Source organism: Schistocerca gregaria, chromosome 8 (genome assembly GCF_023897955.1).
Source record: "Schistocerca gregaria isolate iqSchGreg1 chromosome 8, iqSchGreg1.2, whole genome shotgun sequence".
Classification (NCBI taxonomy): domain Eukaryota; kingdom Metazoa; phylum Arthropoda; class Insecta; order Orthoptera; family Acrididae; genus Schistocerca; species Schistocerca gregaria.
The window spans coordinates 80,621,057-80,635,087 of record NC_064927.1 but is presented as its reverse complement, the minus strand read 5'-3'; the positions used below and the strand labels follow the sequence as shown (position 1 = coordinate 80,635,087).

At 40.1% G+C, this 14,031-nt stretch overlaps 1 protein-coding gene across 5 annotated transcripts in view; it reads left to right on the top strand.

Annotated features, from left to right (window-relative positions):
* Positions 1-14,031, top strand: part of LOC126284389 (tau-tubulin kinase homolog Asator-like) — a 556,186-nt gene that overhangs the window by 442,818 nt on the left and 99,337 nt on the right. For all 5 annotated transcript variants that reach the window (XM_049983277.1, XM_049983281.1, XM_049983279.1 and 2 more), the window contains 3 exons: positions 360-507; positions 10,580-10,794; positions 11,988-12,158. In XM_049983277.1, the coding sequence (XP_049839234.1) occupies positions 360-507; positions 10,580-10,794; positions 11,988-12,158 (534 nt within the window). The remainder of the gene's footprint in view (positions 1-359; positions 508-10,579; positions 10,795-11,987; positions 12,159-14,031) is intronic.

Genomic DNA, 14,031 nt, shown 5'->3' with positions numbered 1-14,031 from the left:
GATCTTTCATCCACTAATTCCGTGCTTAGAGTAACTTTTCTCTTCATCACCTCTTTCTTCACCTTCAATAATTACTACTTGCCTTTCACTCCTGCTAAATGAACTTCTTTTGGAATTCATGTATCTATTAGTCATTCTGCAGTTGTATTTATTTCAGCAATTTGTGAGCAGGTGTACTTCTTTAATTCACATTACCTCATGATTTATTACTGTATTTTTTGTTAATTAGCATAAAATTTGTTGCTTGCCCCAGATGTTTAACCGTGTGTAATTTGAATCGGTCTTACCACTGGCAGCGCAGTATTGCGCTCTGTTTTCTGACATTGATGATTTTTTTTCTTTTTTCACTTTCTGAATAGGTTCGCAAGATCGGTGGGGGTGGCTTTGGAGAGATTTATGAGGGACTTGATCTGGTTACCAAAGAACAAGTTGCCCTCAAGGTGGAATCTGCCAGGCAACCAAAGCAAGTACTAAAAATGGAAGTTGCCGTACTGAAGAAGCTGCAAGGTTTGTATGGAAGTCATAGCAATGGCACTGAGTTAAATGTCTTGTGGAGGACTTAATAATCGTTTAAAGAAAAAAAGAAAAAGAAAAAAAGGCTGCACAAACACAACAATCTCCATCAGTAATACTTTGTTTTACACCTTCAATGAAGCACTATAGCTGGCTGCTGTGGCTGAGTGGTTCTAAGCGTTTCAGTCCAGAACTGCACTACTGCTATGGTCACAGGTTTGAATCCTGCCTCAGGCATGGATGTGTGTGATGTCCTTAGGTTAGTTAGGTTTAAGTAGTTCTAAGTTCTAGGGGACTGATGACCACAGCAGTTGAGTCCCATAGTGCTCAGAGCCATTTGAACCATTTCAAGCACTTGTTTTGCTCCTTATGCACTTGAGTGAGATTTGTCTTTTCGGCTTCCCCTTCTACTCCCAAAACTTTTTCATTCTTCCTGACCTAGCTACCTCTTCTTCATCAGTTATGGCGTGTTGTTTCCATTTGAATGTTCTTTTTTAGTTGTCATGTCACTGTTACTCAGAAATGTCTTTTCTTCTCTGATTTAAATCCTTTCTTTTTCAATTTGTTGCACTGTTATAATTAACTCTTCTCAATCAGCCTGGAGTTCTTTGAAACCTGGTGTTATTGTTACAAAAGTGGGTGCTGAGCTGTTTCACTATCCTAGTTTTTGGCTGTCTTGATATATGGCAGAAAAAGGCAACATTGCTTTATCACATTGAATCTATCAGTGATTCACTTTGCCACTACACCATTTCATCTGGCAGCAATCTTCATTGCTCACTATGCGGACCTACTTTTGAATGATTCTTCTGTCTGCATTCTGCTGTTTTTCTGTTGTTGATTTGGTGTTCAACTTTAATAGTGCTTTGCCTGCATATATATTGCTTCAAGTTTAATAGAGTAATAGTGTTTGGACCATTTACTATGATATGTTTAACCTAATTTGGAGGAAAAAATGGTATAGAATAGTGTGTTGTATTAGCATTGGTAGCGAACTTAATATGTGTATTACATTTACCTACATTGTTTCTTTATCCACAGTTGATGCCCTTGGTAAACCACTTTCAGTTTCAGTATACAATAAATGTGATCAGTTAGTATTTTAGCACAGCAGTCTTCTAAATATATTGGGTGTAACAAAAGAGTACTGACAGACTACGGAGGGTTTCAGACGGTGTCTCGAAGAACAAATCGAGAACTGGAAGCCACATTCAGAAACATCAGCCAAAGACACTACAGTGTCAGATCTGCACGGTCCTGTATGCTCAGGTAGGCCATCTTTTTGGTAGAGATCTCGAGTTTCTACATTGATAGATCACGTGCAGAACTTTTCACAATAAACCTGACATCATTATGCGTGTAAGATGTTATTGAGCAAATTGACACGTGTCATGACGACACTGCAGAGTCCACTAAGTGTTACAACCACAGACACGTCAGCTGTTGCAGGGATGGCCTATCTGAAGGTGTTGGAGACTGCAAGATTGTCAGCCTGTAGTGTCATCAGATGACATTTCCAGGCATGGCTTTCTGTCATCAATTTGCTCCTCAGAACACTTTCTGTAGTCCCTTGAAGTTTGCCTGTTTTGTTTTGTTTTGTTACACCCTGTATTATCAGTATAAGGAAGTAAAGTAATTCGTGCAATTTTTATTTATTTATTTATTCATTCATTTATTTATTTATTTTAAGGAACAATTTATACTACACCAGTAAAAAAGCTTAGATTAAGGGAAGATATTATCGTGATCATTTACTAAAATTTGTAGATTTTGCATAGTACACCATTACTTAAGTTTGCAATTAAAGTTGGAAGGCAACAACAGCTGTGTAGGTGATACACACTAACAGACAGTAGTCCAAGAGCATAATGATAATTTTAGATAAATCAGCTTGTATCACATGCACAGTCACATGTTGAGTGTTTCAGTTAATGTGTCACGGAGGTTATTTGATATGTCACAGTGCATTAGAAAGGACAGCTATCTTTGATTGCAAATTATTATTAACTGCTGAACAATGTTTCCCACACACACACACACACACACACACACACACACACAAATGAATATGTTGTGAATTTATTTTGTTCTTTCAAATAAACGTAACCAATTATTTACTGTTGCATGTGTATGAGTGTTACTAGAACTCGTGGCTTGAACATGTGCTACTAACATGTTTTGTAGCAGAATTCTTTGTGTATTCATCTCTCTTATGCCACAGTGTACTAGAACTCTTTTGTTAATATATTGTGTAATCAGTGTATAGTATATTCCAATGGTTCCCAAACTTTTTTATAAGGCAACCCACTATTTTTCTGGAAACATATTCGCGGCCCGGTATATACATATGTATAATGTACCACTGCAGTCACTACGCAGTAATTAATAGTAATATAAAAATTATATATAATATGAAACTGAACTTAGTATTGTATGAAAAAATGTTTTGCTGAGTAATAATTTTGAAAATGGTGAAGGGAACATAATTAATGAAAAGAAACAATATTTTTCATGCAAATTAAATGGTGATAATATAATAGAGGGAAGCATTCCACGTGGGAAAAAATATCTAAAAACAAAGATGATGTGACTTACCAAACGAAAGCACTGGCAGATCGATAGACACACAAACAAACACAAACATACACAAAAAATTCAAACTTTCGCAACCAACAGTTGCTTTGTCAGGAAAGAGGGAAAGACGAAAGGATGTGGGTTTTAAGGGAGAGGGTAAGGAATCATTCCAATCCCGGGAGCGGAAAGACTTACCTTTGGGGGAAAAAAAGGACAGGTATACACTTGCACGCACACGCACACGCGCGTATCCATCCACACATGCACAGACACAAGCATACATATTTAAAGGCAAAGAGTTTGAGCAGAGATGTCAGTCGAGGCGGAAGTGCAGAGGCAAAGATGATGTTGAATAACAGGTGAGGTATGAGTGGCGGCAACTTGAAATTAGCTGAGATTGAGTCCTGGTGGATAACAGGATGAGAGGATATATTGAAGGGCAAGTTCCCATCTCCGGAGTTCGGATAGGTTGGTGTTAGTGGGAAGTATCCAGATAATCCAGACGGTGTAACACTCTGCCCAGATGTGCTGGTCGTGCACCAAGGCATGTTTAGCCACAGGGTGATCCTCATTCCCAACAAACACTGTCTGCCTGTGTCCATTCATGCGAATGGACAGTTTGTTGCTGGTCATTCCCACATAGAATGTGTCACAGTGTAGGCAGGTCAGTTGGTAAATCACGTGGGTGCTTTCACATGTGGCTCTGCCTTGATCGTGTACACCCTCTGGGTTACAAGACTGTACTAGGTGGTGGTGGTGGGAGGGTGCATGGGACAGGTTTTACACCAGGGGCGGTTACAAGGGTAGGAGGCAGAGGGTAGGGAAGGTGGTTTGGGGATTTCATAGGGATGAACCAAGAGGTTACGAAGGTTAGGTGGACGGCAGAAAGACACTCTTGGTGGAGTGGGGAGGATTTCATGAAGGATGGATCTCAATTCGGGGCAGGATTTGAGGAAGTCGTATCCCTGCTGGAGAGCCACATTCAGAGTCTGATCCAGTCGCAGGAAGTATCCTGTCACAAGTGGGGCACTTTTGGGGTTATTCTGTGAGAGGTTCTGGGTTTGAGGGGATGAGGAAGTGGCTCTGGTTATTTGCTTCTGTACCAGGTCGGGAGGGTAGTTGCGGGATGTGAATGCTGTTTTCAGGTTGTTGCTGTAATGGTTCAGTGATTCAGGACTGGAGCAGATTTGTTTGCCACGAAGGTGTAGGCTGTAGGGAAGGGACCGTTTGATATGGAATGGGTGCAGCTGTCACAATGGAGGTACTGTTGCATGTTGTTGGTGGGTTTGATGTGGACGGATGTGTGAAGCTGGCCATTGGACAGATGGAGGTCAACGTCAAGGAAAGTGGTATGGGATTTGGAGTAGGACCAGGTGAATCTGATGGAACCAAAGGAGTTGAGGTTGGAGAAGAAATTCTGGAGTTGTTCTCCACTGTGAGTCCAGATCATGAAGATGTCATCAATAAATCTGTACCAAACTTTGGGTTGGCAGGCCTGGGTGACCAAGAAGGCTTCCTCTAAGCGACTCATAAATAGGTTGGCATATGAGGGGGCCATCCTGGTACCCATGGCTGTTCCCTTTAATTGTTGGTATGTCTGGCCTTCAAAAGTGAAGAAGTTGTGGGTCAGGATGAAGCTGGCTAAGGTAATGAGGAAAGAGGTTTTAGGTAGGGTGGCAGGTGATTGGTGTGAAAGGAAGTGCTCCATCGCAGCGAGGCCCTGGACGTGCGGAATATTTGTGTATAAGGAAGTGGCATCAATGGTTACAAGGATGGTTTCCGGGGGTAACAGGTTGGGTAAGGATTTCCAGGCGTTCAAGAAAGTGGTTGGTGTCTTTGATGAAGGATGGGAGACTGCATGTAATGGGTTGAAGGTGTTGATCTACGTAGGCAGAGATATGTTCTGTGGGGGCTTGGTAACCAGCTACAATGGGCCAGCCGGGATGATTGGGTTTGTGAATTTTAGGCAGAAGGTAGAAGGTAGGGGTGCGGGGTGTCGGTGGGGTCAGGAGGTTGATGGAGTCAGGTGAAAGGTTTTGTAGGGGGCCTAAAGTTCTGATGATTCCTTGAAGCTCTGCCTGGACATCAGGAATGGGATTACTTTGCCAAACTTTTTATGTGGTGTTGTCTGAAAGCAGACGCAGTCCCTCAGCCACATACTCCCGACGATCAAGTACCACGGTCGTGGAACCCTTGTCCGCCGGAGGAATGATGATGGATCGGTCAGCCTTCAAATCACGGATAGCCTGGGCTTCAGCAGTGGTGATGTTGGGAGTAGGATTAAGGTTTTTTAAGGAGGACTGAGAGGCAAGGCTGGAAGTCAGAAATTCCAGGAAGGTTTGGAAAGGGTGATTTTGAGGAAGAGGAGATGGGTCCCACTGTGACGGAGGACGGAACTGTTCCAGGCAGGGTTCAGTTTGGGTAGTATCTTGGGGAGTTGGAACATTAGGAGTAGGATTAGGATCATTTCTCTTCGTGGCAAAGTGATATTTCTAGCAGAGAGTACGAGTGTAGGACAGTAAATCTTTGATGAGGGCTGTTTAGTTGAATCTGGGAGTGGGGCTGAAGGTGAGGTCTTTGGATAGGACAGAGGTTTCGGATTGGGAGAGAGGTTTGGAGGAAAGGTTAACTACTGAATTAGGGTGTTGTGGGTCCAGATTGTGTTGATTGGAGTTTTGAGGTTTTGGAGGGAGTGGAGCTGGAAGTGGGAGATTGAGTAGGTGGGAGAGACTGGGTTTGTGTGCAATGGGAGGAGGTTGAGGTTTGCTGGAAAGTTTTGAAGGGTGAGTGAGTTGCCTTTCCGGTGAGTGAGTTGCCTTTTCGGAGGTAGGAAACCAGGAGATTGGATAGTTTTTTGAGGTTGAGGGTGGCATGCTGTTCTAATTTGCGGTTGGCCTGTAGGAGGATGCTATGAACAGCCGCTGTGGATGTGGGAGAGGAAAGATTGAGGACTTTTATTAAGGATAGGAGTTGACGGGTGTGTTCATTGGCTGAGTTGATGTGTAGGTGAAGGATTAGGTGGGTGAGGGCAATGGATTGTTCAGTTTGGAACTGGCATAGGGACTGATGGAAAGAAGGGTTGCAGCCAGAGATGGGAACTTTTAAGTGTGAGGCCTTTGGGGCTCATGCCAAATGTCAGACAAACTTCCCACTAACACCAACCTATCCAAACTCCAGAGATGGGAACCTGCCCTTCAATATATCCTCTCTTCCCGTTATCCACCAGGCCTCAATCTCCGCTAATTTCAAATTGCCGCCACTCATACCTCACTTGTCGTTCAACAACATCTTTGCCTCCGCACTTCCGCCTCGACTGACATCTCTGCCCAAACTATTTGCCTTTAAATATGTCTGCTTATGTCTGTGTGTGTGTGGATGGATATATATATATGTGTGTGTGTGTGTGTGTGTGTGTGTGTGTGTGTGTGTGTGTGTGTGTGTGAGCGCGCGCGAGTGTATACCCATCCTTTTTTTCCCCCTAATTTCCTGATGAAGCAACCATTGGTTGTGAAAGCTTGAATTTTGTGTGTATGTTTGTGTTTGTTTGTGTGTGTATCGATCTGCTAGCGCTTTCGTTTGGTAAGACACATCGTCTTTGTTTTTAGATAAATTGAATGGTGAAATTAATAAGATTTGTGGTATTGTTTAGTCTTGGTGTTAATGACACTTACACTTTCTATATCTGGATTGAAGCTTGTTACTTTTAGTCACAAATCGTTTTATGTGCAAAGTTTGTTTCTATATATATATATATATATATATTTTTTTTTAATCCAAGCTAAAAAAATCACATTCCACATAAGTAAGTAGTTGTGAATCCCATTAGTTCCTTCAAAGCTGTGTTTGCAAACACTTGACACTCTCCCTTTAATTTGATCCAAAATAAGATTAGGCTTAATTCTTGAATAAAATTTTCAAGGAAGAATCACATGATAGTTTTATCAGGGAGTCTTCCGCAGATGGTGACAGTTTTAACTTTTTAAGGTTGTCCTCTTCAAACAGATTTCTTATCCATAGCAGTTCATCAGGAAGTCTTGGAAAGTAATAACTACAACAAGAAATCAGTATTAATAACACTCTTGGAATAAGCAAACAACTATCAGTGGAAGTAACATGAAAAAATCAGATTCTTTTGAGTTTGCTTTGTGGGGACAGCCTAACTATCATTTTGAAAGTGGAAGTGGTTGAACTTAATTGTTACTTTTCTGTATTGGGATAAAAACAATTACGTGAAAATTATGAACGTGTTTAATAAGGAATACTTTGAATGTAAGTGATTACAAGTAAAATTATTTCAGAATAAATATCTGAAACTAGAGGCAAGTTCAAGATGTTGCTTGATGGCAGCTGCTGTTTCCTCGTTAACTTTGATTCCACGTGTTTCTAAAGAATCATTGTGGATTGGAAATGCATCAAAACAGCTCTCTTTCACTTTAGTGGATCATCTGTCAAGTTTTTAAATAGCTGCTTCTATTTTATGTTGAACATAGAACTTCTGGACATCCTTCCCTTGCAGCAATATTGAGGTTATTAAGAGCACTGAATATGCCACCCACGTATGAAAGATGTATTAGCCAGTTTTCATCATTTAACATGTCCAAGAAACTGCTCACAGGTTTTGCAGTACTTTTGTGCTCCAAGAAGAGATTCTCAGCACATCTTGAAGCTCAAATACTCTAGATAGCACTTTCCCTCTTGACAACCAACATCCTTCACAGTGCAGGGGAAGTGTTTTGTGCTTGCTGCTCATCTCATCGCGCAGTATGGCAAAGAATCTAGATTTAATGAAATTCATGATTTTCACTGCATCATTAATGATTTTCTTTAGGCTTTCAGACAGACCTTAACATAAAAGGGCCTCTTGCTGCAGGCTACAGTGAGGCCATTGAACGGAAGGGGCAACTGCCCTAACTAGTGAAATAAAATGAAACAAGCTGCCACAATAACCACGCATGCACACACTATACCAAAAACAAACAAAGCTCACTCTCACAGTCATTAGTCACATTGTCGCAAATGAAAGGGAAAGTGGTGTTGCATTATCGCTATTATCAATCAGTCCTGCACCTGCGCTGTTCTTGTTTGACCCAGAGCATGTTATTAGGCCACAATAGTTTCTTGCATAGAAAAATTTTGTATATAACTGTTCAGATTATGAAACTTACCTCTTGAAATAAGATTTCATATTTTCAGTCAGTAAGATATTTTACTTCGTTATTTTAAAAACGTCTGGCGACCCACAGGTGGGTCACTACCCACAGTTTAGGAAGCACTGGTATATTCTCATCAATGACAAGAGGATTCATTTCTCCCCAAGTAAACCCAAATATGCATTAAGTTTTTTGCTACTGAGAGAATTTGTGCCTCACAGCTGCAGACAGATAATAATAATAATAATAATAATAATCCCAATACCACAAAAGATAAGTACAGACTTTGCAAACAACAAATAGAAACAGTAGATCACATCACAAGAGGATGTACAATACTAGCAAACACAGAATATCCCAGAAGACATGACAATGTAGCAAAAATAATGCATCAACAGCTCGCCATACAACATAAACTAATAAAACAACACGTTCCCACATAAAAGTATGCACCACAAAATGAATTGGAGAATGATGAATACAAATTATACTGGAACAGAACCATTATAACAGATAAGACAACACCACATAACAAACCCGACATCATACTCACCATTAAAAAAGAAGAAATTAACACAACTAATAGAAATATCTGTTCCCAATACAACAAATATACAGAAGGGAACAGGAGAAAAAATTGAAAAATACATACAGCTGGCTGAGGAAGTCAAGGACGTGTGGCATCAGGATAAAGTTGACATTATACCAATTATACTATCAACTACAGGAGTCATACCACACAATATCCACCAGTACATCAATGCGATACAGCCACATCCAAACTTATATATACAACTACAGAAATCTGTTATTATTGGTACATGTTCAATTACCCGAAAGTTCTTAAATGCAGTGTAACATATACCATACAGTTAAAAGGAAGTCACGCTTGATCAAGGTCCGAGTCACTTTCCATTTTTAACCAGATATAACGTCTGAGAAAGGAAAGAATAATAATAATAATAATAATAATATTCCTCTTTCTTGTGCTCTGTCCTGCATCTGTACGTTGTGTGCACAGTATTAATGGATTTAGCATGGTTAATTTAACCATGTGGAGCAGTAGTCCAATGCTGTGGACAGCTGTTAATGTCACTCCTTTGACATTTTTAATCAGTCCTGAGTCTGAAAATACCAGCAGGGCACAGCATCAACAGGGAACATCCACTGTAGGCAACTCTGTGCATTTGCAACATCAGGACTGACTAAAAATATCAAAGGAAGGACATTAACAGTTTTCAACTGCAGTGGCCAACTGCACCACAGGATTAAGGGGTGCTCAGATGCCCTTCCTGTTGCTACCCCTTTAGTCCCCCATGACAGAATGTGTGTACCTGAACTGTCTGCATGTAGTGTTATTCGTGTGAAAACCTGTTCAAATTTTCTATATGTTTGTAAATCATGCAACTGAGATGGGACTTTGGTACCAGCCTAGTATTCACGTAGTATAATGTGGGAAACTGCTTAAAACTGCTTAAAAACCACATTCAGGCCGGCCAGCGCACCAATACTCTGGGCTGATACGATCTAGGGCTGGTGCATCTCTCCATTCTGGATGCAGTGCTTTAACTTGCTTGGATATCTGGACAGATGATAAAAACAGTAACAGCAGCAGGATAGGCACAACTACTCTTCCGATTCTTGTCGACGTGGCACCAAAATATAGCAAAAAGGCCAAAGTGGTGGGTGTCTTTGTGTCTTCACTCTGCTCCATAGATTGAACTCACCTGGGCCTGAATGCATTGTGTATCTGTCCCTCAGAATAACTGTTTTGTCAGAACACTGTCTTCAAATGTTGTATTTTACTCAACAGGCTCTCAGGATCAGATACCACATGTGCTCTGTGACCTAACGTACGTAATGCGCTACCGCATTGTGCAGGATGATGGCAGCTTGTGGCCTGCAGATATAGATCTGTATGCGTTGGCTTGCGGTAGACACTGTGTCCCGAGGTTCCCTCTGCTTTTCTTCATGCCAAGACATCAAGAAAACCTGTGAAGACTATTTACAACACATTCACCGGGAAAGCTTGAAGAGTCACAGCATTCTTTTTGTCAGTTATCTCAGCTATTACAAACTGTCAAACTCTTGACAACAGACCTAATACTTACCTACCTTTCAGCAAATGTTCTGTTTTCAGCAGTTCTCTGTAGATGATGTACTGCTCAGTGTTCAGACATTTTTCACAACAATAAAGGTATTACTTTTTCTCTGACCTGTCCATCTTCCAGACATCAGGTGTTGAACATTTGCAGTCACTGACCCAACACTCTTAGAGACTGGAAGCAGAATTACACTTAGACAAGCAATAGAACTAAAGGCAACATTTGTTTGTATTTCAGGAAAAGAACACGTGTGTCGATTTATTGGGTGTGGACGCAATGATCGTTTCAATTATGTAGTGATGCAGCTGCAGGGTAAAAACTTGGCAGAGTTACGGCGTGCTCAGCCACGAGGGGCATTCTCCCTCTCCACCACATTGCGCCTTGGTTTGCAGATTTTGAAGGCTATTGACAGCATCCACCAGGTCGGATTCCTCCATCGGGACATCAAGCCTGTGAGTACTTGAACACTGTCATTAAATTAAAGTAATTTTTTATAAGTTATAAGTTGTTATTAGTTATATTTACGCAAAAAGATCAAATATGATGGTAAAACTACCACATGATATTTTCTGCATCCAGCTGTAACTGCACGAATATCAAGAATTTTCATGTGGCATTGAACAGAACTAATTGGTGAATAGAAAACTCTACAATGGTTTCTTAAATCCTGTGGTTTTAGTTATATCTTGTACAAAGCTGAAAAATGAAGCACTAGGGAGGGAAGTTGGGTTCAGTATTGCTTCAAAGAAAGTCACAGCGAGTAATTCACATACACTAGTAACAAGTGTATCCAGAACCATTTCATCATTCACTGAGAATCAGACACACGTTAATATAGACCAAGAAATAAACAATTAAAGAAAATATTAATGAACTACTTTAATTGGGATGTTGCGCAGTATAGTGCCAAAATATGCTCACTATGGTGGTGGGAGAAGAAATGCTCAGATGCTTTTGAGATTGGGATCTGGAGAAGAATGGAAAGTGTGGAAAGCACATAAAATTCAAAATAAAGTCGTTTGACAAAGAGTGTACATGAAAAGACAAATAAAGAAAACAGGAGGTGGTCTAATAAATTTACTAGGACGCCGGATGAAAATGGGCTATGTAAAAAATGATGCACTAGAGAGAATGGTGATTGAGAAGAGCACTAGAGTAGAAGAAGGTACCAGCCGATTGACAATCTCAAAATAAATGTGTTACATGCAGCTATGTAAAGACTGGTGGAAAACCAGGAGAACTGGAGAATGTTGAACTTGAACTTGTAGTGATAGACCTGACCAGGGGTGGGACACACCATCATCTAGTACCTGTCTGTGCTCCTGTAGCCAGCAGAACTTTTCTCAGTTAACTTGTAAAATGAACTGTGTAAATGAGATACTGCTCTCACTGAAGAAAATAAACCTATAACAGGGAGGGCTCTTGCACATATTCTGGACCAGCCATCCACATTTAATTCCTCATGGTCACTAGTTCTGTTTCTGCAAGTCTTCCTCATAAGATTTTTGCCATGTCTTTTGTGTCTGACATTTAAATACTTTGTTACAATAGGAGGGTAGATTACACGAAATAATATATACATGGTGATAGGTACCTAAGAGCATGTAAAATCTCTTCGTGTCATCTGTTTTTGGTTTTGTTTCAGTCTAATTTTTCGGTGGGTCGCCTTCCGTACACTTGCCGAAGAGTGTATATGTTAGATTTTGGTCTGGCACGTCAATACACTACAGCTACTGGGGAGGTCAGAGCTCCACGAGCAGCTGCTGGTTTCCGTGGTACCGTACGCTATGCATCCATCAACGCTCATAAGAATAAAGTAAGTATGTGTTATGTCAGTTGTTGTGTATACTGTTTCAGTTTAGCTTGTTGTGACAATGGAAAATCCTGTGTGGACTGCAAGCTTTAAGAATGAGAAAAGGGACAACACACTGTACCGTGTAAATGTCAAGTAGTCAATAGGCACGTTGAAATGGAAGCTGCACTTTGCTGTTCAGCATTCTATCTTGTCGACACACCCATATGCTAAACACAAGTTTGAGAGTTGCACTATGATGTCCAACTCTTCAACTTTTTTTTCATACCTGGTAGCTGTTCAGTGTCTCCACTATATAATTTACTCATTCCATTATCAGCTTAGTTAGATAGTTTTCAGCTAAGATTCATGTTCATTTTGTATGATACAGCATTTAAAAAATGAGAGAAATTTTCATCTTATAAATTATTGTGTTCACACCAGTATCTCAAATTTTGAATTTTTAGTTTACATAAAGTTTCCTCAAACATTCAACCATCCGATCTCTACAGACAGTGTTTCTCAGATGACAGCAAAAAATAGTGTTCTCAGTTCTCTGTGCATATTTAGCTCTCATTGCCGTCTACTATTCTCCCCTCGAATTTGCAAATAAAACACGATTTCAAGACTATACAGTGACTATTCCCACTTTTTGAAGTAATTGGCAATGGTAGAAATTGTTACAATAGATAATGCATTGTATCTTCTTAAAAATGAGAAAGTAGGAGAATGATTCAGTGAGGTTAAAGATTTTGAAGTCAATGGCAATGATAGCTGAAATTTCAAGGTGTTCTGTCTAAACCTATTCATTATGTTAACTTTATTTTCATTTAGTTGTCACTTTTTCCTTTTCCATTGATTGGCTGCCCTTATGTTTTCCAGTTAAAATTAACCACAGGCAAACAATGTCCACCTCATGGTTTGTGTTATGCTGTCTTGATCTGGCAATACTTCCCTTTGAATTACTGCTTCATATTCTTCCTAGTCATTGTTAAGGAACAGTTCCTTACTTACATTTTTACAAGTTTTTGTGCCTTGTGCTCCAGTTGTGATACACGTTCAGGCAGTATGTACTCCTCTGGCCTTAATTTGATCCCACACACATCTCTGTAGTCCTTGTTCCCAGTCATTTTTCCTCAGTTTTCTGACTTTAAATGTTTCAATAATGAATATGTTGTCACAAATGAAAATTAGTGCTGTAATATCCTTCATATCGCAAGCTGTCCAAATGTCAGGCTGAGTGATCAGTTCTCCAGACCAGACTCAAATTTTCATTGTCACTGATAGCCCATCTTACTAAAGTCTACCGAAAATGTGACTCATTCCTGGAGGTATGCTCTGTAGGACTAAATGGTTAACATGGCTGTGCACCATATGTAGAAGATACGTATCTGAAGTTGACTTTGCACAAACTCGGATTTGGCATGATATCTGGGAGCTGCCACACCAAAACCAGTGTTGGTACTGCTTTCTCACATAACAGCAAAAATAGTATTCTCAGTAACATATCTATTTGTAAATATTTGTCTATGGCTACACTTTACTACTTCCTCCCCTCACATTTGCAGATAGAAGAGTCATTGCATAGTTAGCAAAATACTATTTCTTCAACACACTTGCAAATAACAAATCATTATGAACCATTTATTGTAGTTCTCATGTATCTATTGTGTTTGAAGCTACTTGATGTGCAGAGCATTTTCAGGCTTTTAGAACAAAGTTATTAATCCTGGACACTTTTCTGATCTTTTATTTGTGATTCGGTTTGTTTTTACATATTGTTATGGAGTGAACTGGTGCAGTTGTCAGGACACTGGACATCCATTCAGGAGGACAATGGTTCAAATCCACATGCTGACATACAGATTTATGCTTTCCATGATCTCCCTAAATCGCT